Below are 25,072 nucleotides of genomic sequence, written 5' to 3'. Positions count from 1 at the left end.
GCATGGAATTTTATTTAGAAAAAACACCAAAAAAAAAAAAAAGAAATTACCTAAAAGCTACACCAACATAAAGTGGTACAATAAAATGCAGTATGTTCATTCAATGGACTACTAACATGTTAATATAAACAAAAACTACCTAAAAGCATAAGATAAATGGAATGTGAAGGCTATTTAATGAGTTAGACACACTACACAGGCATGTAAATACTACACAATTTTATTTATGGAAAGCTCAAGACAAACAAAGCTAATCAATACTAATAGATTTCAGAGCAATTTTTCTCTAGAATTGGTAGCAGTATTAAGTGGAAAGGTACATAAAGTCATTTTGGTGCTACAGATATTTTATATCTTGATCTGAAAGATACTTTTATGGGTATCTGTGTAGATAATACATAAGCTGTACTTTCAAGACATGTATACCTTACCATATACAAGCTATACCTCAGTAATAAAGAGTATAAGCATGTACATGCCTTCACTCAGTGACTCTGTCAATTGGGTGGAAGAGTACAAAGCATCCAACAATGGTGAATACCAACAAGAAGAAAGGTAGCTCAAATTTTGGCAGACAAATCCACTCAGTTTTACTGAACTCCAACACACTGCCACCATAGAGACTTTCAACACCTGTACTGGCAGCACAAATGATGCATGGAGAATTTGTCTCCACCAGCATATACTCCCCAGACTCATCACTGCCTGGGAAAGAATCCAGTGAACACATAGCTGTCTCTCCCACACACCTACTGCCATAACAGCAGAAATACAGAAATGTAAAGATAGGGACTCTTATCCAACTTAGGCAACCCTCCAGCACTTGCTGTCAACGGAGAACACTGAAGCCTGAGACCTACTGAGATGTTCCAGAAGGAGTCAAAGAAACTTCTAAGTATATTGCTAAGCTTGGGGGGAGGGGATTGTTGCTTTTCATTTCTGTTTTTAATAAGTAAAAGATAAAGATATAGCTGCAATTATCATCAGCAAGAGAAAGATGTGTGATCATATCATTCTATAGTTTTCACTTCCTGGTAGGATGCAGACCTAAGTCCTTCTTGAGAAGTTACAATACAGCCTTGCCATCTATACTAGAACTACCATATTCTTAACTTTGATCTTTCAAGAAATATAGTAGAGCTATTCCCCTAAAGAGGAATAAGACATGTAATTAGTAGCATTGTGATACACACACACACACACACACACACACACACACACATATATATATATATATATATACATATATATATATATATAAACTTCTCAAGACTACTTGAAGAAATATGAATTGCATACTTACTATGTGTATCATCATGGGGAAATGTGGAAAGATTGGGCATGAAGAGACTCTCATGTGATTCTAACTTTATTCTCAGTGATGAGTATCTTTACTACATAACCATATTTGAATATCCAAGACATGGGGGCGGTGGTTTTGAAATAGTTTAGTGTATTCAGGACACTGAAAAGCACATTCCAAAGGCATTATGCATTAGTGAACATTGTTTGAGTTTATGTTTCCCTACAAACCAATCCTAAAACAAGAAATCAGATAGACACTTTATTTGAAGGATAACTAGATGTGGAACAAAGAAGTAAGCCAGAAAAGAGGCAAAGCCTAAAAGGGTGGGTAATTCAGCAGGTGAGTGAAGTGCTGCAGGCATCTGGATCATAACACTAGGAAAGCTCTGGGAAGCAAATTTAAAGCCTACCACAGCATGATCCTACCCATGGAAAGGGAGCTAGATTTTACAACATCAACTCCCATCTGCCATTGGTTGAAGACTGCTCCCAAAGAATGTTAATTTCCCAGCACTTCTGGCTTGCCAAGCAGATGGCAATGTTGGCTCTTTTACAAAGAAGAGTGTATGTGCTGGCATCTGAAGTTGGGCAGGTGTGCTCTCAAGTGATAAGGACTAGAAGATTTAAACATGGTGCCAAATACATCTGATACCAAATAAATTTAAACAATTGGCCAGGGATTTCTGTGCTTGTGTGATCTATGTCTGTCTGCCTTTTGGGAGTGTGCATACAGAAAATTTAAGGACCACACCAAATAAATGTGCACAGTTGTAAATCTCTGATTGGTGGCCCTGTTAAGACATAAACTGAAGAAATGGAGCCAAAATAGTTCATCAATACGTTGGGCCTGAAAGGTATTTTCCATTTTTATTACCTAGATTACTTCCTGGCATAAGCTATCTAGGTTGTAAAATCACACGGACATTCCTCCACCATCTTCAAGCCGGTATGATCATTAGGGTTCCAACCTTTCGGTAGTGCAGTAGATCCTGCACTAGTGTTTCATACTTTGTCTCAAGGCTCCAGCTTTTCACAATCCAAATACCATGTTTTGGGCATAGTAATCTGCCAGGAAACTTTTCTGATCAGCTAGTCCCTATTTAGGACCTTTCCTTGACATCCAGTTGTCTTCAGTAAAAGTTTATCTTTCAACTTCAACAGATAAGATCCCATGGTCATTTCTTGGCTTTTTAATTTTCCACTATGGTTTAACCAATAGTTTGATTTTCTTTAATCCCCTGCTACTCTTTAATACAAAATAGGAAGAACAAAGTAAAAAAACAAGAAACCATTTTTATGCAAACTTTATTATCACAATTCCCACCTGCTATGCTCCTCTCAAAAGTTCTAAATCTCTGGCCAAGCCTCTGATGAACTCTATCACATACTGTACTGTAATTTGCATTTTACTTCCTCCAAGAATTCTTACCTTAATACCTCAGACCTCTGTTTTCTTAGAAATCCACACATATCTTGTGAGTATGTCATGCATCTTTTTTTTCCTGAATGTTCTGGAAAGGTAGAACTGTACACTATGCTCACATTATCGAAGTTAAGATTTACTCAAAGTTGCTAAGACTGTTTTTTTTACTTCATAAATGGAAATATCTTCCCTCATCTGTCCTATTTCTTGTCCAATTCTGTATTGTATGGCAACACAGGCAACACACTACCATATGCTTGTTTGTACACATGCACACTTATATGTCCTTCACCCTTCCCTACATACCAATGCAGTAATCTATTCTTTGTATTCCACTTTACCGTTTTAGATTCTCCTGCCATAGCAACATGGCACTTCACTTTGTGGTTTACCCATGTCAACAAGTTCAAGAATAAGTTAAGCTATAATGTCCTTTATCTCCCCAGGGTTTATCTAGAGCCCAACATAGTAGAGTCACATAATACCTGTTGAATAAATGACTCTTAGAAATAACTGACAAAGTATGAGATACATTATCTGCATGACCTCTACTTCTCAAGAAAGCAAAAAGATCCTTCCTGACCACCTGTCTAGTATCAGTAACCCATCACAGAAGGCACATCTGTGAGCCTGAAAATCAGCAAACATTGTCAGCATCAAAGATAGAATAATTTAAAGTGATGTCTATGGCTATTAAAGCAACTTTTCTTTCCTGGCTAGGTAAACAACCTCAAAAGGCCTTCCATCAGTGAGATAGCTCAATGATAGTCACTTGTCAATTACAACAGTTGCTGGTATGCTCAAGGAAAGGAGCTTAATATTCTATGGATGCCCACCACCTCTGAAGTAGCAAGGAAAACAGACCTGCTGAATCTCCCACATCACAGCCTTATGCTGAAAGGGAGTACCAATAGAAAAAAGGATGAATATGGTTAGAGATGGAAGGATTTTTTTCTCCTAATTGCCTTCCTTAAGGCCTTTGTTGCATGTAGCATAGCATCACATGCATTATTTTAGGTTTCTGACAATGCTGTGGCTATAAACAACTAAAGTGGTAAAGCAAACAAATGAACATCTAAGGAGACCAACCTTTGTCTCCAGAATGTAAACAATAGGATCAATTTTAATTTCATCTGTTTATTGAAGATGTAAATGATATGGCACAGTAAGAGCCTATGGGCACAAATGAGGTGTTATACACTGTCACCGAAGGAAATTTCAGTCGGCCAAAAAGAACAAACTCTGAAGGTTGAATAAATGCATCTTTGCTGGGCTCTTGTATGTACAGCACTATTCTCAGTGCCTAGGATATACAGGACTAAATAAACCAAAATCCCTGCCTCAGAGAGCACATATATACTAGTGGTATGATAATTGAGTTCCCAAATGTCTTCCATCTCATGTTTTGCAGAAAATCTAAAGCTGCTATCTTTTGTTACCAATAAAATTTTCTTCTTTGTTTGTTTTATCTGCCCTCTTACCCCCGACCAGATGTTGTGTACAGTGTTAATCACATAGATGTGAGGATTAGAGTAGCTTTATTTATGTACTTACCCGAAGTTAGAGTTCAAAAGGTCTGCACTGAACATAAAAAGGATAGGATTTTTACATTTCATGAGTAGTGGGCTTCCAGTGGGGGAGGGGGATATGGCAGGCAAATAAGTAGGGGTCAAAAAAGCAGAACAAATATAAAACAAATTGGTCATAATATCCTTCCCAAACAAAGGCATGATTGCAAGGTGCTTATAACAAGGTGATCATAACTTTTTGAAACAAAGGCATGGCTGCTGTTTCCAGGAACAGGCAACGTAGAACCATTTGCAATTAATGTTATATGTGAGGAGAGCTTAATCTTAAATAAGAGTAAACCTACTTTGTCTTTACTATTAGATGGCATTCATGCCTAAGATGGAGGCAAGCTGATTTATCAGTAAAAAACAAGCATGATGCAAAGGATGCTTCTTAGAATATTGGAAGTATGCACTTTTCCCACACATTTTCTTCTGTCTGGTTGGTTGAACATGCTTGTCACTGGTAATGGAGTTATATCTTCTCTATATTGGGATATTTAGGGTTTACAGGCTTTGGGATTCAAAGCAGGACAAAACGGGACTGGATTTCATGGGCTGTTTTGTCATATTTGACCCTTTGACTTTGCTATGCCTGTGCCCTCTATTCTCTGCTGAACTATAATTCAGTCCAATGCAGAAGCAAAATTAATCAATATCCAAATGTTCAAAGCTGAGACAGAGATAGTCTACTTGACCAAAGAAACTCCTGTTAGGGGTCAATCTTCTGAGCCTAAGATTTAAATCTGGGCTGGTCTACTTACTAAATTTGTGATATGGAGCAAGCTGCTTACATTCCTTGAAACATAGTTTCCTTGCCTGCAAATGGAGATTATAGTCTCTACTTCTTCAGTATGGTAATTAAATGAGGTAATAAATGTAACATTCTTTATACTCTCACAATAGGAAATTGGTATCCTTTGCATTGCCTCCTTTACATCGACTACTTTCTCATGGCTGATCTATATTTCTTTAGTTTATGTGCCCAGTTATCTCAGTAAAGAGCTATTATAAAGTATATGGGTCATTTTAGGCTGTAAGCCTGTGCTGCAATTAGCAAGTATCAACTTCATTTTTCTTTAATGCTTTATGCATATGAGTAATTTGCACACATAGACATCTGTGCACTATGTACATACTCAGAGCCCACAGAGGCCAAAAGAAGATATCAGATTCCCTGGGACCAGTATTACAAGCTTCCATAAGGGTGCTGTGACTGGAACCTCTAAAAGAGTAGCCAGTGATCTGAATTGCTAAGCCACCTCACCAGCCCCAAGTGCCAGCTTTCAAACATATGCTGTCCAATTATTCTCTTTTTATATTGATACATGTCAATAATTCTGCTTGCCCCAGAATCTACTGACAGAAATTTCATCTCATTGAATATTCTTATCAAGAGCAACTGAAGGTTTTTCCCTTTCATTTAAAGGGAAAAACGGTAGCAGCAAGGTAAAATACAAGATACAGATGGAGTATTCTGCTTGTTCATTTTGTTTTTGCTCTCAGACATTTTCTGAATCACTCTCGTGTTTCAGCAACTGTTGAAAATGACATTTAATTTTTAATTTATTCTCTAAAATACTAATGAAACAGGTTTATCACCATCATCATCCCATTTACAGATGAAGAAGCGAGCATATATGCACCAATGCCAATAATGAAATTTGAAGCCAGGTAGCATGTTTTTCCACAAGACACTATACTGCCAATATCAACACATCTCAGAAGCTAAATCTTTTTGCAGGCTGAGTCACAAGAAATAATCTTAGCCTTGGCCATTTGCTGCCAGGTCAAAAAATGAAAGCAACAGCTAAGATAATCTTTTAAGTTTTAAGAATATTAGCTTTATGTGAGGACCTTGAGAGAAAAATTATTTCTAGAAGAAAATGTATTATCTCATATAATTATCTGTTATGCTTTGCATCAGATATTCATCCTAAGTCTCAAGGTCCATGACCCTGGAGAGGGGTTTGCATGTCATCTGGTAGTAGAGCATTCTGTTGTCAGAGTTGGTTAAGTCATCAGCCATATTTTCCTTGTTCTCATCCTTAATGCCCATTTAAGGATAAATGGAACATGACAAAGAACTTATCTGATATAGGCACTTTTTTTCCATAAACTTTAATTTTAGTTTGTTACTCGCAATTTTAAATAGTTTATGGTTGTGGGTTATATAGTGGTGTGATCTTTTTCCATAAGCCAAAACTACCAAAAGTATGAATGTTGCTGCAATGCAGAGGCTCATGCTCAGAATGTATTCATCTTTGCTTTTGTTTGGGGAAGAAAAGGAACAATTACATGAATGGGTGTGTAAAATCATTCCTAATATATCTGCCTTTTCCCTAAAATCCTGACTTAGTACCACTATACTGTTTCCTACAAACAAATTATCATAAACTTGATAGATAGAGAGGGAAAGACAGGAGAGAGGAATCACAAGTATTCATTGCTGTAAGCCCAGCTTCACGTTTAAATCCTTTCCCTAGTGCCATCCAGGATCATCTTCCAAATGTCTTACAGGCATAGTGCTCTGACCTCCAAACAAGCTTCACTGGGAACCCAAAGACAATAATGTTAGGCATCTAATTTAATTCAGCTTCATTATTTGAAACAGAGATAATCCTTCCCTTAAAGGGTCATTGTAATAATAAATAAAAGGTGCTTGGCCTAGAATATAGTACTAATATCCTTCTTAGAAATTGTATTTTCTGTGCTGGAGAGATGGTTAAGAGCAGAGACAGTTTTCCTATGGACTCAGGTTCAATTCTTTGAGCCAGTCTAGATTACTCAGTGTGCTACAGATCAATGAGAGACATATTCTTTTGTTTGTTTGTGGGAGTTTTGTTTTGTTTTAGGACATAGTATTTCTATATACCTCTGGGTATATTGGAACTTACTGTGTAGAGGAGACTGGCCTCATACTAATTAACAGAGATCTGCCTGACTCTGCCTCCTGAGTGAGTGCTAGAATTAAAGGTATACCACAGGACATCGAGCAATAGATTTTGTTTGAAAAGAAAAGATGACCTTTAATCCTAGTACTTAAGAGGAAGAGTCAGGCAGATCTTTGAGTTCCAGGCCAGTCAAAGGTATACAGTGAGACCCTATCTCAAAAAATAGGCAGAAGACTGCTGAGGAATAACACCTGAGCTTAACCTCTGGCTTCCACACAAGCCATTATATATGCGCGTGCATGCCCACACACACACACACACACACACAAACACACACACACACACAAACACACACATACACATAACACATGCACACACACATGCACGCACATATATTTTTTCAAATCTATGCAGTACATGTTCCAGGCACCATTCTGAGAAAAGACAGTGTAGTAGTAAACCCAACATACAGGTACTCTAGCATGGCAGAATTTGTATTCCCTTGGGGATAGCAGAATTTTGAAAGAAAGAGACAATGGCATAGTGTAATTGGTGCCAGAATGAAGTTAAAATAAGGTGTTGATGGTGATTTTTTTTAACTGAATGTGTTATCAGGGCTTATGATTAAAGGGAAGTGAAGGAAAGGAGCCCACACGCCTAGTAAGTCCCAGAAGTTCATCCCAGTGAGACCCAAGAATAAGCAGTAGGAGAAGAGCAAAATACAAATCTAGGAAAGTCAGCAAGGGTAAAGCTCCATGGAGTTCTTCCCAGTTAGAACTTGGGGTTTTGTTCTGAAAATGACAGAAAACCCTACAGAAGTTGGCATATTTTATAGGTTCAATTTTCTTTATTTTAAATAGCCAGAAAAATCAGGAACAGGGTCCAATTTTCTTCATTTTAAATAGCCAGAAAAGCAGGAACAGAAGACATCTGACTGCTAATGCACTGTTCTTCTTACTCGGATCAACATTCTCTAGACCTAAATGTCCTTGGCTTCTTGATTTTATTTCTCTTGCATGATTGGCTGTGATCTTCTTCCTAAATCTTAAAACAATCATCGCCAGTACTGTACATTTGACTTCTTTGCCATTTGACCAACCAGGTTCAGCATTCTCCTATTTCTATGAGTATTGCTCCTGTTTAAGCTATTAAACAAGATTCATTACCCACGAACTTGCTCAGCAAGCGTATAAGCTTGGCCGTGAAAGTGAAGTGAGGTCATCAGGGAACGAATAGCTCTGATTAGAAAGTTTAACTTCACATATTTCTAGGAATTTTCAGATATCAGGATTCTTTTTTAATTAACTAAGTGAAAATTTCCCCCAGATTATGGAAATAATTACGTTATGTTATCTTTCTTATCCAGATCAATGTGAAATCAGGCAAAAGCTGCAACAGTATACTGCAATTGTTTTTCCCCTTCAACAAGACAACTTTTGTTTGCTTTGTTTCTCAAATCGCAGCTTCAGTAACTTCACATTGAAAGCAGATCTGTTTTTCCAGCTAAGTCATGGAAGACAAACTTAGCTTATTTGGGAAACTACAAAACGGGGTTGTTCGGGTTTTCAGTACAACACCCAAGGTCTGGTAATTTACCCATGTAAGTAAGGATCAAAAGAGGAATGATGCACTCTTCCAGATCTATATAGCCATGGCAGTAGATAGAGGCAATAAACAGTTTGATATGCATGATTCCAGGCATGCATGTGCAAAGGGAAATGTGTGACTAGATAGTTACTTGTTTGGCTTCATCCACAGCTTAAATTTGGTGTCCTCTGAAAAATGTAATGTTTCAAAGGCAGATGATTATTTCTGTTCACTTATTAAGGGATGACTAACTTGCTTTTGGCTGCTCTACAAATGAATCACGGTAACAGTCCCCAACTTTGGACTTCTGGTGTTCTGATGTAATGTGTGGCTATTAAAAGAAGAGGAAAGAGAGTGGGTGAGAGTGAGATCATGCAAAGACAGAACGTAACACAAAGTAAGTTAGTGTAATTTATGAACTGCTGAGACCTTATCTATCCACTTAAAGGTGTTTTTATGGGACCTAGATAAGGATATCTTACCAGTTACCATCTGTTCACCTACAGAAGCATAATATCGAACCTAATTAGGACCTAAATTTTGAAGGTTTCAGTACAGAGGACATGGGGTGGGGATTTGGTAATGATTATTGTTTAATAGCTGTAACAGGAACAATACTTGTAGAAATATGAGATCTGAAATTTAGAGGGATTCAGTGCAGAAGCCATATAGGGGGTAAAAAGCAACCTATCCCTTGAAAGTATTTCTAAGCAAATGTGATTTAGTGTAATGTGGAAGGCAATATTTGAGGGCAAGGGGGAAAAAAACCCCAAATATCCCTCTTCATCTTTTTTTAAGACTGTGTAGCTTACTCTTCTATAGCAGCAAAAAATGGGGTGGGGACAAGGAAAAGAAGGAAGCTAAGAAAGGGATGCTGTGCAAAGTCCCAATGAAGAGGTAACTTGAACCACATCCTGCCAGAGACCAGAGAATACACATATCCTCCAGGTCTTTCCTCATAGTTGAGATGCTGTGTTTGAAGGTGTTCCCAAAGCACATAAAGGCTCTGTGTGGTCAGTGTCAACATCCTGTCCTCTTCCCTAACCCCGTTTACACCGTCACCCCCCCCCCAAATAAACTAAAGAGATAAAATATATTGCATCAGATATTGTATTGCACAGGTATTTTTCCTATGGTAACCAGCAGTTAGGAGAAGACAGTCCGTTCCTTCCACATCCCTTCTCTACCCTCCTCTACAAGGTGTCCCTGCTGTCTTCTGAGGAAAATGCAAGTGTGCCAAGGAAAAGCGGAAAGGAAATTAGACACTGGCCTGTGGTGACCGGCAGTCCATCCTGGCTTTGTCCCAGGCTCTGGCAGAAGGGGATTAGAAAGGCCACTGCTTCCTTGGAATGAAAAATCACTCAGAGAAGAGAACCTTTAAGTATATCCATTTTCTTTCCCTGTTTTCTTTCTGCATTTCATCTAGTTTCAGATCTGTCATTACCTTAAAAGGAACAACAAAGTGTTGGAAATAGTGCCTCAAGAAGCTCTAATAAATCTAAAATTGTCATTTATAATGATAACCTCCTCTCACCTAACATCTGATTGTACAGTTTACAGATACCATTTATCTTAGAATAATATAACATTATAAATACAATGGTGGGTTCTACACCAGATCCTCTGCATGTGTTATGACTATTGGCTTCATGTTTTGTGAGACTCCTAACAGTGGGAACAGGTGTATCTCTGACTCTTTTGCTTGCTCTTGGGACTCTTTCCTCTTATTGGGTTGATTTGTCCTTGTCCAGGCAAGAAGGCTTTTGCCTTGTCTTATTGGACATTGTTTTGTTGTGCTCGGTTACTGTCTCCGGGAGCCAGGCAGAGAGGGAGTGGGTCTGAGGAGAGGATACAAGGGTGGGAGCTTGAAGCAGTGAGAGAGGAAAACTGTGGTCGGTATGTATTGTATGAGAGAAGAATTTATGTTCAATAACAATAATTATAACAACAAAAATAGAATCCTCTAGGTCAACACCCTTTTTATTACTGAAACTGTGCTATCTGAAGTCTTGTATTTAAAGAAGTAGAATGACATTTCTAGGCTCTCCAGCATACCTATGGTAAGCAGTGAAGCCATGCTGAAAGCCCATACATCTTCTAACTAGATAAACAGAAATTGTAAGTAAGCCTGCAAACCTTTATCTGGCCACTTCAGACACTATAGGAAGACTAGAAAAGGTATGAACTCTGAACCCACCTCTTTATTATTTGTTCATAATTTCATGTGATATTGAAGTCTAAATATGAAGTTCAACTTCCTGTTAAGATTTATAGAGGCTTGGGCTTTGCTAGTACAAAGCACATGGTATGTTTATTGTTAAAATCTTCTCATTGCTTTGTGTGCTGTATTCCATGTGATTTTGCATATGCACTAAATCCATGACAATTATACTACTAATAACACAGTATATTTGATGAGTACTTTTTATGAATACTTATTGAGTATCTGTTGGCTTAATGGCATCTATACTTAGGTGTATAATGGTCATACAAACACAGATTTTCCACTAACCTATGTGACAGATTCAGACTATGTTAAGGGTCAAGGCTACTAATTTGTCTTGATTTTTCTCTCCCTTTTCTTCTTTGAAAGCATCTAAACTAATTTATTACCACACTCGTGTGGGTTGCTCAGGGAGACAGGACTCTGGAGTTGACTGCACTTGCCCCATGTAGTCAGCAAATAGGTGTTGGGCTGAAGAGAAGCACCAGGACACTGCTCCAGGGGTGGAGAAGCACAGTACGAGGCTCGGGACAGCTGGAAATGGCTTGGGGATCCCCAGGCCTGTGACAAGGCCAGAGTCGGCTGGTTCTTAGTCTCTTGGACATCCAGGAGCCTCTGGAAGCTGCAGAAGAGCTGAGAACGTACTGGGGCCTGTGGGCAGGATCTAGCCCAGGCCTATGGTGAAAAAGAGGATCTCTAGCTGGTCCTTCAGGGAGAGTCTTTGGTTTGACTGCTATAGGCTTGATGATTGGTTTGGCTGCAGTCATGGCTGGGAGCGGAGAGAGGCCTTCTACTGGAGATTAGGTGGAGGCTTTGTAGGCGAAATCCTTCTCTATGGCTTCCCACGGCAGATCCCTATGAAAAGACATGGTTTTAAGACATTTATTGCCATGGCAGAAAATGGATGTGTAGAACCATACCCCACTTCTCATGGTAGGCCTAAGATTAAATACCTTTTCAGGGAGGAGTGTCCGGGAAGGGAAGCTTACTAATAGCTAAGCCCTCAGGCCTTTAGCCACCTCGATAAAATGGAATCTGTCTTGGGCCTAAGTGACCTGGGTCCCTATCCTCCCTAACTGTGGAGGGGATTGGGGTGTTGACTTTATGAGATTGATAGCCACAAATCTATGGGAGGCTGCAGCTAGGCAGGGGCCTGGTGCCCAGGAACAGGTGAAGCGCCTACCATCCCTTCAGGGTCTCTGAGGCTTCTAGCCTTAGCTCAAACAGGAACCAGGCTACCTGTCATGATCCCACAGCTGTTTGTATTATAGAAGAGCTGAGCCATGGCTTCCATTCTTTAGCTTTTTCTTTGACTTTTTCTCTTTCACAAAACCCTGCAAATATACATTCTACCACAACTTAGAAGGTCAGGGTTCTACTTCTCTCATTGAGGCTCCTTCAGGAAAGTAAATCAAAACGTCCTAAGGCCACATATATATGTATATATCTCAGTATTATTTACAAGATATCTGATCATGACTCTGTGAGTGTCCAAGGGTGAGATGTGTTTATAATTGGTATGTACTTATTAGAAACAATGATAAGACCCGAGTTGTTTTAAAAGTCACAAAGAGGAGTTTTAACTTTCAGTTTCCATTCTGTCTTCTCATCTTTTATTCCAAGTTACAATTCTCCATACCAGGTGGGTGGCCTGGCACCCTACTACTCTTATCACCTCTGTATCACCCTACTACTAAGAAACAAGAGTGACACATGTGCTATCCACCACCTCATCAGAAATTCAAGGCAACTATGTCTTACAGCATCTCTACTGCTAAATTAAGAAATCTTACATTTCAAACTTCAGTAAGGTTCCTTTCCATTTTCTAAGACTTTCAGCAATTGTCCGATAGAACAATGGTTAATATATTGTCTGACTCCTTCCATATGTAGTCCAAAATGTCTTAGCAATAGAACTGCAAAGTTGGCAGATTGCTAAATGGTTTATACCTCCTTAACAAGCAAGGCTGGTCATTGTAAAAAATGGATGGAAAAACATCCCCTACTGTAATTGGGTTCAATCATGTGGCTTAATACCATCTTTTTGGAAATCTTTTACTCCTGACATTTTTACTAATCATTCTGAGAGAGGCTTTTTACACTGCATATGGGAAGAAACAATGCATGAAATATTACATATATAAATGCTTTCAATATCACTCCCCTAGTCTATTCTGACTCTTTCCCCTAAAGTCTTTACCTCTTATCAAAATTCTCTCATCGTTACATTCTTTATTTTTTCTTCTTCCAAAATGACCTTTTAAATTTGGAAACTTTTGGTGTCTAGGAATGATACTAATCAAGACTTGCTAGCTTGTGCTTAGACAAGAGTGGAGAGAGAGAGATACTAGCAAACTTAAAACCACTGAAACACGTAGCCTCGTAAGAGCACCAGTGGAAGGGGAAGCCCTTGGTCCTGCCAAGACTGAACCCCTAGTGAATGTGATTGTTGGCGAGAGGGCAGTAATGGGGAGGATGGGGAGGAACACCCATAAAAGGAAGGGGAGGGGGTTAGGGGATGTTGGCGGAAACTGAGGAAATAACAATCGAAATGCTAAAAAGAATACCAAGTTAATAAAAGATGAAAAAAAAAAAAAACCACTGAAAGACATTTTCTTCTGGCAACTAATTTCAAAATGCTAAGATGAAAATTTACCATATGGTTTAAATTATAAAAATAGCCTCCTAGGTATATCTGAAAGACTGTATGTGTATGTGAAAATAATGAAAATATTTTAGCTAGACATAATACAGCAACATATTTTCTGAACCTAAAGGCTGGTGTTCATGAAGAGATGTAGGGGAAGAGGACACTGGAAGTTAGGATGAACAACTCCATCTCTGGGCTAAGTAAAGTACTTTAACAGCTGGTGCTTCTCAGACATTTTCAGAAAAGCCTACTATCCCACTCACTTAGACACACGCATGCACAGCAAAACGTCTTAACCAATAACCCAATTAGAACAGATTGAGAGAAGATATAGCAGGATCATACCAACACTCGTGGGAGAGTTCACTCTTTGTTAGGCACAGCCATAGATACACTTGTTTATTTAACACCCCAACACATGTCTCCCACTGGCCTCATTTTGCAGACCAGCCACATTTATAGAGGTAAGACAAAGCTACCATGATAATAACTGGCTGTAGATTTGAAACAGTTAACTAGAGGCCTATATAGCTATAGTTAAAACAATAAGATGATACCCTTCTAAGATACCGATTAGCCCTATTTTCAAGCCTTTAATGAGCTTTGGTATTCTCATTATAAATGGAATTGTTGGGAGGAGGTAAAGTGTGATCCCCTGGTACATGGTAGTAGTTCTTTTAAACCTCTTACCCCCCTTTACAAACATATTACCTATTTTCTCATTTCAGATACTGGATTCTATAAACACATGTGAGTTTTAGCAGCAGGGTAATAAAAGCAGCAAATCAGAAATCACTTGGCAGGAACCCTCATTGGAGTTCTGGCACCTAGAGGAATATATGATAAAAGCCTAAACATACAGGGCCTGTTCAGATTGCTAGGCATAACACAATTCCTCCTTTTACGATGCATGTGATCTTGGACAAATGTTTTAAGTTCTCAGTGTCTCAGCTGTCACACCTAGATAAAGGTAGTGTTCATATGGACTTTGGGATCTGTTGTAAGTTCTAGATCAGCTAATCTATGCCAATGCCTAGAACTCTACTTGGTATGGAGAAGTAGGTATTATCTTCTCATGTGCACTTTGATGGCAAGTGTAAATTTTGCTGACCCAATTACAGTCTGACGATAGCCAAGGTGTGTAGAATAATTCTTGTAGTACTGGGGTTAGAGACAGAGCATCTTGCACAAAGTAGGAAAGTACTCTACCACTGAGAACTCTCTAGTCCTTAAAGTGTATAGGAGTTCCACTGTTATCCCTTAGTACAATTTCAATTTCTATCAGCTAGAGTCTTAACCATTTAGTGAACTTCCCATCTATGCAAAGAACAGCAGAGAAGACAAAGGTTAGGATTCACTATTGCAGGGATGAAACGTCATGACTAAAGCAACTTGGTGTAACGAAGGTTTATTTAGTTTATACTTCAATTTCACTGTTCATCAAGAGAAAAGGATAGTAACTCAAGTAGGCCTGGAATCTTGAGCTGGAGCTGATGCAGACTTTGGAGAGATACTGCTTACTAGCTTGCTCCTTATGGCCTGCTCAGCCTGCTTTCTTATAGAACCCTGGGCCACCAACCCAGGCATGGTACCACCTACATTGTGCTGGGAGCCCCAACATCAGTCACTAATTAAGAAAATGCCCTACAGACTTGCCTACAGTACCATCTTATGGAGTCAGTCTCTCAGTTGAGGACTCTTCCCTCACTGGTAACCCTTATTTATGTCAAGTTGACATAAAACTATCCAGCACAGCTATCAGGGTAAACTCCTTGGCTTTTACAGTAGAGAGTAATTAGATAAGATTGATAAGCTGTTAGCACTGTTGAACCCCCACCAAGAAGGTCTATAGGTTGTACTACAGAGGTCTGATTTCTCCAGATTGAAATGGGCCTAAGTGTTTCATTTCTCCTAGCTATTTGCTTTGATGCTTAACCTAGGTGCCACACACTGTGAAATAACTGATCCAATGTATGTCTTACATCCCTCCTACTCATTTGTGGACTATGGGCAAAACATTTTATTTAAACTCTTTGCCTTAAAAATGGAATCAGTGACTTTCCCTTTCCCCAAAAAGAATTATTTTTTCATTTCAAGCAAAAATATTACTTATTAATATCTACTTGTCCAGTTTTTTAAAAAAAAATTAACTGTTGTTTTTCTTCCCCATAGTTGCACACTGCTGTAACCAAGATCCAGGTTCCAAGGCCTGGCTTTAACTATACATTTGCCCACATATGTGTCCTGAATAATGATAAGACTTGCATTGTGGATGACATAGTACACGTCCTGGAAGAGCTAAAGAATGCTCGGGCCACCAATCGGACCAATTTTGCTATCACATATCCGATCACTCACTTAAAGGATGGAAGGGCTGTCTATAATGGGCACCAACTTGGAGGTGTCACTGTGCACAGCAAGGATCGGGTGAAATCTGCGGAGGCCATTCAGCTCACCTACTATCTGCAATCAATCAACAGTCTCAATGACATGGTAGCTGAGAGATGGGAGTCCAGCTTCTGCGACACTGTCAAATTATTCAGAAATCCAACAACAAAAGTCAAAATATACCCATTTTACACATCCTCATCACTGGGGAAGATTTCCAGAAGACCAGCCGTGTGTCAGAACGTTACCTGGTCACCAGTCTGATCCTTGTAGTCACCATGGCCATTCTGTGTTGCTCTATGCAGGACTGTGTCCGCAGCAAACCCTGGTTAGGCCTACTTGGGTTGGTGACCATAAGCCTAGCCACTCTCACTGCAGCTGGAATCATCAATCTTACTGGTGGAAAATACAATTCCACCTTCCTGGGAGTCCCTTTCGTCATGCTAGGTAAGTACTGCCTTCCATTTTCCTTGGTTTGATTATTTGTTTGGTTTTTGTTGATGATAGCAACTATTTTTCTCAGACAGCCATTTGAGAATTTTGTTTCACTGTAGTAAGAAAGTGTGGAACCAGTTCTATCCAGTACTGGTTCAACCAAGGATCAACCTAACCTAGTACATAAGTCAGAAAGCCAAAGCCTTTGGCTCCAGTTGTATTTCCACATTTAGTAGCTCTGTAGTGATATTGGCAGATATTAATTTTGTCTGTCTCCCACTGTCTTAGGATATATTCCCTCAAAAGTAGACCTAAGTAGGGGATGTATATCCAAGTAGTTTATTTAGGAGAACTCTAGTAGTACCAGTATGGGATTGTAGAGGAGAAACAGGAAAGCAGACAGCTCAGAGTATGTTAGGGTATTGCTAGTTGGTTCTCCACTTCCCCTGGAGACTTTTAGAAGACTGGATAGATCACTCAGAAGGGTCCAGTGTGAAGGGTGAGGAAACTGTGATATTTACACTCAAGACCTGTGTAAATTCACTGAGGGCTGCTCCCCTGTGTAGCTAACTCCTCAGCACTTTCCTTCTGCAGTTGGAAAAACCTGGGGAGTTTTGGAATTGCAAATGGAAGGGCAAGTGGGTTAGGCTACCTTACTTGGTTTCACTATTAATGACTAAAGTAGATGTGAGCTCCACACAAAAGGGTGTGATAAGTAAACAAAAACTTGGAGAGTCTCCCATGAAATATCAGTAGGAAAGTATTTTATGTTAATCTCAGTGGCCATGGGGTTTTTCCCAAGTTTTTAACTAGGGAAGAACAGCAGTGATTCCTCAAGAGAGATGATGCTTAAAAAAAAAGTCACAATATTCATAGCATTAGCTGCTCTCCCTGCCTGCTATTGAAGATAACATGTCTGAGGCCACTAGGTGGTAAATGTTCTGTGGCCAACCATTCCAATGAAGTTAGGTAGTTTTCCATCCACCTACTTTCTGCCACAACTTCTCATCAATTTCTCTAGGGAAATTAAAAGGTCACTTGGAACCAGATACCAATGTTACAAGACAGTTGTGAGGTGGTTGTTGTTGCTGTTGACTGGGACATCATCATGGTTTATTTTATTAGTATGCTGTGTGCCATGTTTTAGATTATCAGTTAAAGAAAGCCAGAATTTTCTTAGGATATCTCAGCTGAATTACACAGTTAAATGCTAAGCAGGGCTGGTGGAGCTACATTCTGCCTTCAATGCTTTGTGACTTGTGGGACTTGAGACCCAGTCAATAAACATATGCCAGTAGCTTTTATGCAAAGCAGGGCACTAAGAAGTCTGAGAATCTGCTGGATCAATTTAGTTGTCAGTGTTGGAAACAGTAGAGAAGGAAGCTGCTGTACTAACCTTTTGCATCCAGTCTGATGAGAAGGCAACACGATCTCTCCCTTTAAGCTGACTCCAAGATACTGTAGGTCGATTGTGGAATCCAAGGCAGTTCCTCAAAGAGTGGGGACAGCTGAGTATTAGTAACTTCCTCGGAGAGTTGAGTCAAAGTTTAAATTAAGATGTGTTGCTCATGATTAGTCACATGCTGGACTACTTGGATTCTTTTTTTTTTTAACTTTTCATTTTAAAATAGTGTCTCTGTTGTTGTTTTTGCAAGAAGAAGATAAACAAGAATAATAAATTGTTTGGGAACTGAATTGAGATAGAAAGATTCTTAAGGTGAGGATAAAAGAGATGTGAGAGCTTGGAAAAAACAACTGAAAAGTATGGCTTTCCGGTACTGCAGCTTAATACCAATGATCACAAAGAGATCACACACAATACTCAAAGCTTCTTAAAATTAATGATAAATAAGGAACATAAAATTAGAGATTTAAAGCTGCTTAGAATTAATCTTCAGGGAACAATATGCAAACCTGATTTTACTAAGTACAATGAACTGAAAATATTCAAAACGTCTTGAAACTGATTGTACCAAATAAAATTAATTAAAATCTTTAATTGTTTCATCAAACCTACCTTGTATTTTAAAGGTAGTTTAAATGTAGTTTAAATGTGCATTCTAAGTAAATATAATGAATATATATATATAATGAATATATATATAATGAATATATATATAAATATATATAAATATAAATATATATATATATTTAAAAACACCAAAAAGTAATATGTCAGACAGTATTGGAACAGGATGGATGTGACTGATGTTACGGTAGGACAGTGCCATTCAAGAGGACTGTGTTTAAAAAGTGAGTCCAGAAATTATTATGTAGCTCCAGAACTCACCAGAGACTAAACGTCACTGAAATTTACCTCAGTATTTAATTCAGAAAACAAAACAATAACCACACAAGTAAACAAGCAGGTACTTGCAGTCCAAGAGAATAAGCACACCAGGCAGGTACTCTCAGACTTCTTTGGGATTTGTAAAGGCATATTATCACGCATTGGTTTGGTGGAGGCTTTTCCTGCTTACAGTCAGCATGCGATCTTTCTATATACATCATCAGCCTCTACGGTTCTCACATTACTTAATCACAACATGACCAGAAGCTAAATATTTTAGTGGCTAAGGTTCATTTGCAATAAAGACTTTGCATGATGTAATTGGTGTTTAACATGCTCATAAAACTAACAATGCTTGGATTTAGGATGCTTGTCCTTCTGGATTTCTCAGAAAATACTTAGAGTAGGACTGTAAAAAGAAATATAAGCAAGAGTAGATTCATGAATGTATTCAAAATCAACGTTTAGTTCTGTTACGAGTAAATATTTCAAAAGACCAATAGGAAATGCAGTGCTGAGGGTTTATGCTACATATCCATTAGGTGTCTGATAACTTGTTGTCCATAATATTAAATGCTCATTTAAGCTTAACCTAATCAGGTTATTTTATTTTATTTTTTTATATATTTTTATTTATTTTTACACTCCAAATTTTATTCCCTTCCTGGTCCATAACACCCCCTCCCCTGACAGTTCTACATCCTAGACTGCCTCCCCGCCCCCACCCCCACCCCAACCCGGGTCTCCACAAGGATGTCTTCACCATACCCACCCCACCAGACCTCTAAACTTCCTGGGGCCTCCAGTCTCTTGAGGGTTAGGTGCATCTTCTCTGATTGAACCCAGACCTGGAAGTTCTCTGCTGTTTATGTGTTGGGGGTCTCATCTCAGCTGGTGTATGCTGCCTGGTTGGTGATCCAGTGTCTGAGAAATCTCAGGGTTCCAGGTTAATTGAGACTGCTGGTCCTTCTACAGGGTTGCCCTCCTCCTCAGCTTCCTCCAGCTTTTCCCTAATTCAACCAGAGAGGTCAGCAGCTTCTGTTCATTGATTATGTGCAGATATCTGCATCTGACTCGGCTGCTTGTTGGGTTTTTAGAGAGCAATCATGGTGGGTCCCTTTTTGTGAATGCCCCAGAGCCTCAGTAATGGTGTCAGGTCTTGGGGTCTCCCCTTGAACTGGATCCCACTTTGGGCCTGACACTGGACATTCTCATGCTCTTCTCCATTTCCATCCCTACAGTTCTTTCAGTCCAGAACAATTCTGGGTCAGAGCTTTGATTGAAGGATAGCAACCCCATCCCTCACTTGATGCCCTGTCTTTCTGTTGGAGGTGGGCTCTACAAGCTCCCTCTCCCCACTATTGGGTATTTCATCTACCACCCCACTCCTTTGAGTCCTGAGACTATTTCACTTCCCAGGTCTCTGGAACATTCTAGAGGGTCCTCTCAACCTCCTTCCTCCTGAGGTCACCTGTTTCCATTCTTTCTGCTGACCCTCGGGGCTTCAGTCCTTTTCCCCTAGCCAATACCAGATCATGCTCCTCTCCCCACACATCCATCCCCTTTCCCTTCCCTATCCCTCCCTACCCCCTTGTGGTTGCTTTCTTCTCCTTCCCTATTGTGACTGAGGTGTGCTCAGTTTGTTGACCTTTTTGAGTTCTGTGGACTGTATCTTGGGTATTCTGTCCCCCCCCTTTTTTTTGGCTATATCCACTTATTAGTGAGAACATACCATGTATGTCTTTAAGGGTCTGAGTTACCTCCCTCAGGATGATATTTTCTAGTTCCATCCATTGGCCTGCAAAACTCAAGATGTCCTTGTTCTTAGTAGTTGAGTAGTATTCCATTGTGTAAATGAATCACATTTTTTGTATCCATTTTCTGTTGTGGGACATCTGGGTTGTTTCCAGCTTCTGGCTATCATAAATAAGGCCACTATGAACACAGTGGAAAATGTGCTTCATGATTTAGTTTGCCATGTAAAACTATATCAAATTGAGATATATATATATATATATAATAAATCTCTTTGGTTATCAATAATAATCATATTCATAATGTGACAAGTACTTTAAACCTCAAATTCAACATTCTTAGTGTGACCCTAGTCACTTAAGTCCAGATACAGCAAGATGCCAAAATGAGAATTGATTACAATGAAAAAATTTTAAGACTGCATGTGGTAAGCACTATTAACTTGATGGAATTCCACAGGAGGAAAGTATTTGAATAAACCCTGAGAAGTCATCATAATGGAATTTGATTTTGTGTTTCTAGCTAAGATGATACATGATATCTCTGGCAAAAAGAATATATCGTACACAGATGAATCAGCTTGGCAATGATGTAAGCATAAATACCTCATGATTTAGAATGTTTTTCATCAGTGCTTGCATATTAGACACTTTCAATTCTGCCAAAACCTCTATCCAGATGAGTCAGAGTAGTTTATCTAGAGCTGAAATCCTCAAAGGTCTACAGTATTATAAATGTTTATTGTCATTTTTAGTTGCCAGAATTTAAAGAAGAATTTACTTGCCTATATTAATGTCGGGTAGTGACGTATTGATGTTTATAAGCATCTTTTTTATTTATTATAGCATGTCATCTAAAGAATGAGGGCTCATATCATTTTTGTCTAGTTGAGTATGATTTAAGAAATTAGCATCTGTTTTTTATGTGGAAAGTCTCCTTACAGCTGTTTTATTTATTTATATAGCTCTGCTTATCACACATAAGTCAAAAAAGCAATAGAACATTGTAAAACATAGAAAGAGCAGAAGGAATGTTTTATTCCTTGTGTATGTGGGAAGCTTGATTCCCATATATATTTCATACACATAAAAGGGACACTTGAAGTCATTGTGAAAGATAGTTTGGATATCAGGTTCTGTGTGGCGTTTTAACTTACAAGAATCACTTTGCCTTTGTTGATATTCCACAGCACTGGGGATAAAATGAGATGAAAAATACTCTTCAATTTTGAAGAGATCAAATGTCAAGTCCATGGTGCCCTCTTCTGAACAATCTAACCAGTGGAGCACGCAACTCTTATATGACTCATCTAATCAGACCTTGTAGTTTCACAGTCCTTGTGAAAGAAATCTTGTGGTTTACTTACCGTTTATGACATTATTAATGAACATCAAACTGTAGCTAGCTTTTTAGGATCTTTTCTGTGACCAATGCAGTAGCACTAACATTTCTCTGTATCATTGGTAAATAAATTCCTCATCAGCCTCCTGTTTACCTACATATGTATGAATGTTTAATTTGTGTGCATAATATATTATAGACAGCATTAGCTATAACAGATATCATATATAGTATAAAATTATTTCATTTTATATATATTAGAACTAACATTAATTCATATTATTTAAAAGTGCATATTTTTGAATGTGAAATGAAGATCTAGCTCTTTATATTAAAATATTTTACATATAATTATATAGAATATGCCTGAATATGATATCCTGTTAATATATATATATATTCATGTGAAAAGATATTACACAATGGCCATACGATATATTTTGAACCCTATGTATATATACTAGTTTTATGAAATGAATTTATATATACTATCTAAACATTCTTTTTTTTTTTCTTTTTTTTCGGAGCTGGGGACCGAACTCAGGGCCTTGTGCTTGCTAGGCAAGCGCTCTACCACTGAGCTAAATCCCCAACCCCTTAAACATTCTAATATACTTACATGTAAAACTTAGATATCTTTCAATAAAACTTTATTAGCAAAGTAAATCATTGGATTTTTAAATGCAATTGTCTAGCAAAGAAAAACCATTTCTCAGTTTCAAACCCTATGTTATTAGAATATGTGTGTGTATTTAGCGTATGTAAAGTCTATAGTAGAATGTGTATGTGTATTTAGTATATGTAAAGTCTATAGTAGAAAGACTAAGATGTGTATATCCTTCCCAGATATAAGCATCTGTCTTTACTCAAGTAGAATATATTTTTATTCTTAACTGTAAGACACAAGAGTCTGGGATAAGCCAAACAATTCATATTTCAAAGTAAATGTTTATAACTGACAAAGTTTAAATGTAACCCCATTAATGAACTTCTTCCTAATAATAGATGTTACTCAATCCAGAAATATCTCTTCTTGTCATCTCTTTCCTTGTACAACAAACATCATGAATTTATGCAGATGTTATTGAGGAAAAGCATTTTATAAACAGAGGCTACATCATGAAACTCATATCAGAGTAAATTATTTTATAAGTAGAGTTTGTAATCTAATCTATAGAGTTTCTTAAATGAATATACTTATTTGTTTCCACATATAAAACTTGTTATAGGTGTGCTATAGGTGACTTAAATTTCTCTTCATATTACACATTTTCATAGTAAAACAAAGATGATCCACCAATAAGCCATCTTACTATAACTTTCCTCAACAATTTCTCACAAAACCCAAGCTGAAGAAATCCTGCTAAGAGGGAAGGCATTAAAACCTGAAGAAAACCTGGGGAGCAGCTAAAGGCAGAAGTCAGTTTCCATGCTGTGTCTGTGAACTTTGGGGAAGATAAGGAAATCTGCAACCAAGGAAAACCTAAGCACAAAATTCCAGAAGTACAGACTAGGTTAATTCTTAAAATTAGCCATTGACAGGGACAAGCAAACAAAAACAAATCTCCTAGAAGTTCTCATAAAAAAACCATTAAATAAATTTAAAACATGAGTCACTTTATGAGCAGATTTCTAGAAGCATATCTACTGGTTAGAGTTAACTCTCAGCTATTTGCTAGTGAATTCCTGCCTTGGTAGATTATAAACAACCTGAAAGCTTTGGCTATACCCCAGAAAAGAGCTTGGGTGAAAGTGAGATTTAATCTGTTGAGTATGCCTGAAAGTCATCCTAAGTGACTGTAGGATTAGGCAGCTGAGTTTCTTCTACCATTAGTGTTATTTATCATCTCCACTGCTTTTTCTCTTCATTAGTTCTAAACAGTAGAAGTTCACTACATATACATATCCCAAAAATAATGTTTGGAAAAGATGGAAAATTATTAGTTTAAATCCTTTAGTATTTTACTTTACTAGAGAACAGATAGTCCCATAGTCCGTTGCTAATACAATTAATAAAAGCAGATTCCCTTTCAGATTCACACACCTGGCACAAATTGTATGTGTGAGTGCTCAAGAGTGTTACTTTCCTTAGCCCAGGGCTTAACTAAAATCCTATGCCACCTCAAAGTAATTGCTTATGAATAATTACAGTTTGGAAGAGTGTGTGTGTGTGTTTGTGTGTGTAACAGTAGACATGCAATGTAACAGAAATGTACCTTGAATATGCTTTGAAAAGAAAATGCTTCAAAACCTTTGTTTTTCAAAAATTTGATAGAATAAGTTGGACCATTTAATAGTTCCCCTTGGTGAGTCTTTTGATTTCTGCTAGGACTATATGAAATGGATCCTTGACATTCTTTCAGTAAAAGATACAGTAAAAGTCTGAGATTATGACCTGTCACTTTAGTTATAAGCCATGACTCCCATTACCTCTATAAACCCCTGGTCACCCAAGTCATGATGCACTATGAACCTCATGTTTAGATAGCATTCTAGTGGTTATCCAAGTGAATTTTTCTACCAGAGTCTTCGCTATAAAGCTCCTACTTCAGAGACCTTTAAAACCACATGTATTTGTCACACACACACACACACACACACACACACACACACACACACACACACCCTCCCAGGTGACTTTGAGGCATACTCACAAATTAAATCTCACTTCTACCAAAGCTCTTTTCTGAGATATAGCCAAAGCCTTCAGTGTTGTTTATAGTCTACCTAGGCAGCTATAGCAAGCGTGTTGAAGTCTGAAAATGACTTGTGCCAGTCAGTTCTCTCTACCACATGAGTTTTGAAATTGGGTTATCAGACACCTTTTCCAACTAGCTATCTTGCCAGCTCCAAATAATGATTTAAATTAAACACAAAGCAAACAACAATACATTTAAAGTACCTCTTTTTTAATGAAGAAAATAATATTCAAACCTCAGAAAAATGTCTTCAGTCTACAGGCAGTACATTAGATTACACCCTGTAAGATTTGGCCTCCAAATCCTGCCTGCTGTATTCCAATTGTAAATTGAGAGCTAAAGAAGTGACACACACCCATGTGCATGAGGTGGTTCTAGGAGTCCCCTGTGTGACTCTAACTTGCCCAGTTTCTAGAGTAGCAGGAGAAGATAAGTCAGGGCTGGCTGGCGAGGGAAAGAAAAGATGTTACTGTGTGCTGAAATGTTCCTAATTACTCTTCAGGCAGCCCCATT

General features: G+C 38.3%; 1 protein-coding gene across 1 annotated transcript in view; it reads left to right on the top strand.

Moving 5' to 3' along the window:
* Ptchd1 (patched domain containing 1) overlaps positions 1–25,072 on the top strand; it is a 55,340-nt gene that overhangs the window by 20,715 nt on the left and 9,553 nt on the right. The window contains 2 exon segments of the mRNA XM_032889853.1: positions 15,824–16,244; positions 16,247–16,486. Coding sequence (XP_032745744.1) covers positions 15,824–16,244; positions 16,247–16,486 — 661 coding nt within the window.

Source organism: Rattus rattus, chromosome X (genome assembly GCF_011064425.1).
Source record: "Rattus rattus isolate New Zealand chromosome X, Rrattus_CSIRO_v1, whole genome shotgun sequence".
In the NCBI taxonomy this organism is placed as follows: domain Eukaryota; kingdom Metazoa; phylum Chordata; class Mammalia; order Rodentia; family Muridae; genus Rattus; species Rattus rattus.
The sequence above is the reverse complement of the archived record's forward strand: the minus strand, read 5'-3'. Positions and strand labels throughout refer to the sequence as shown.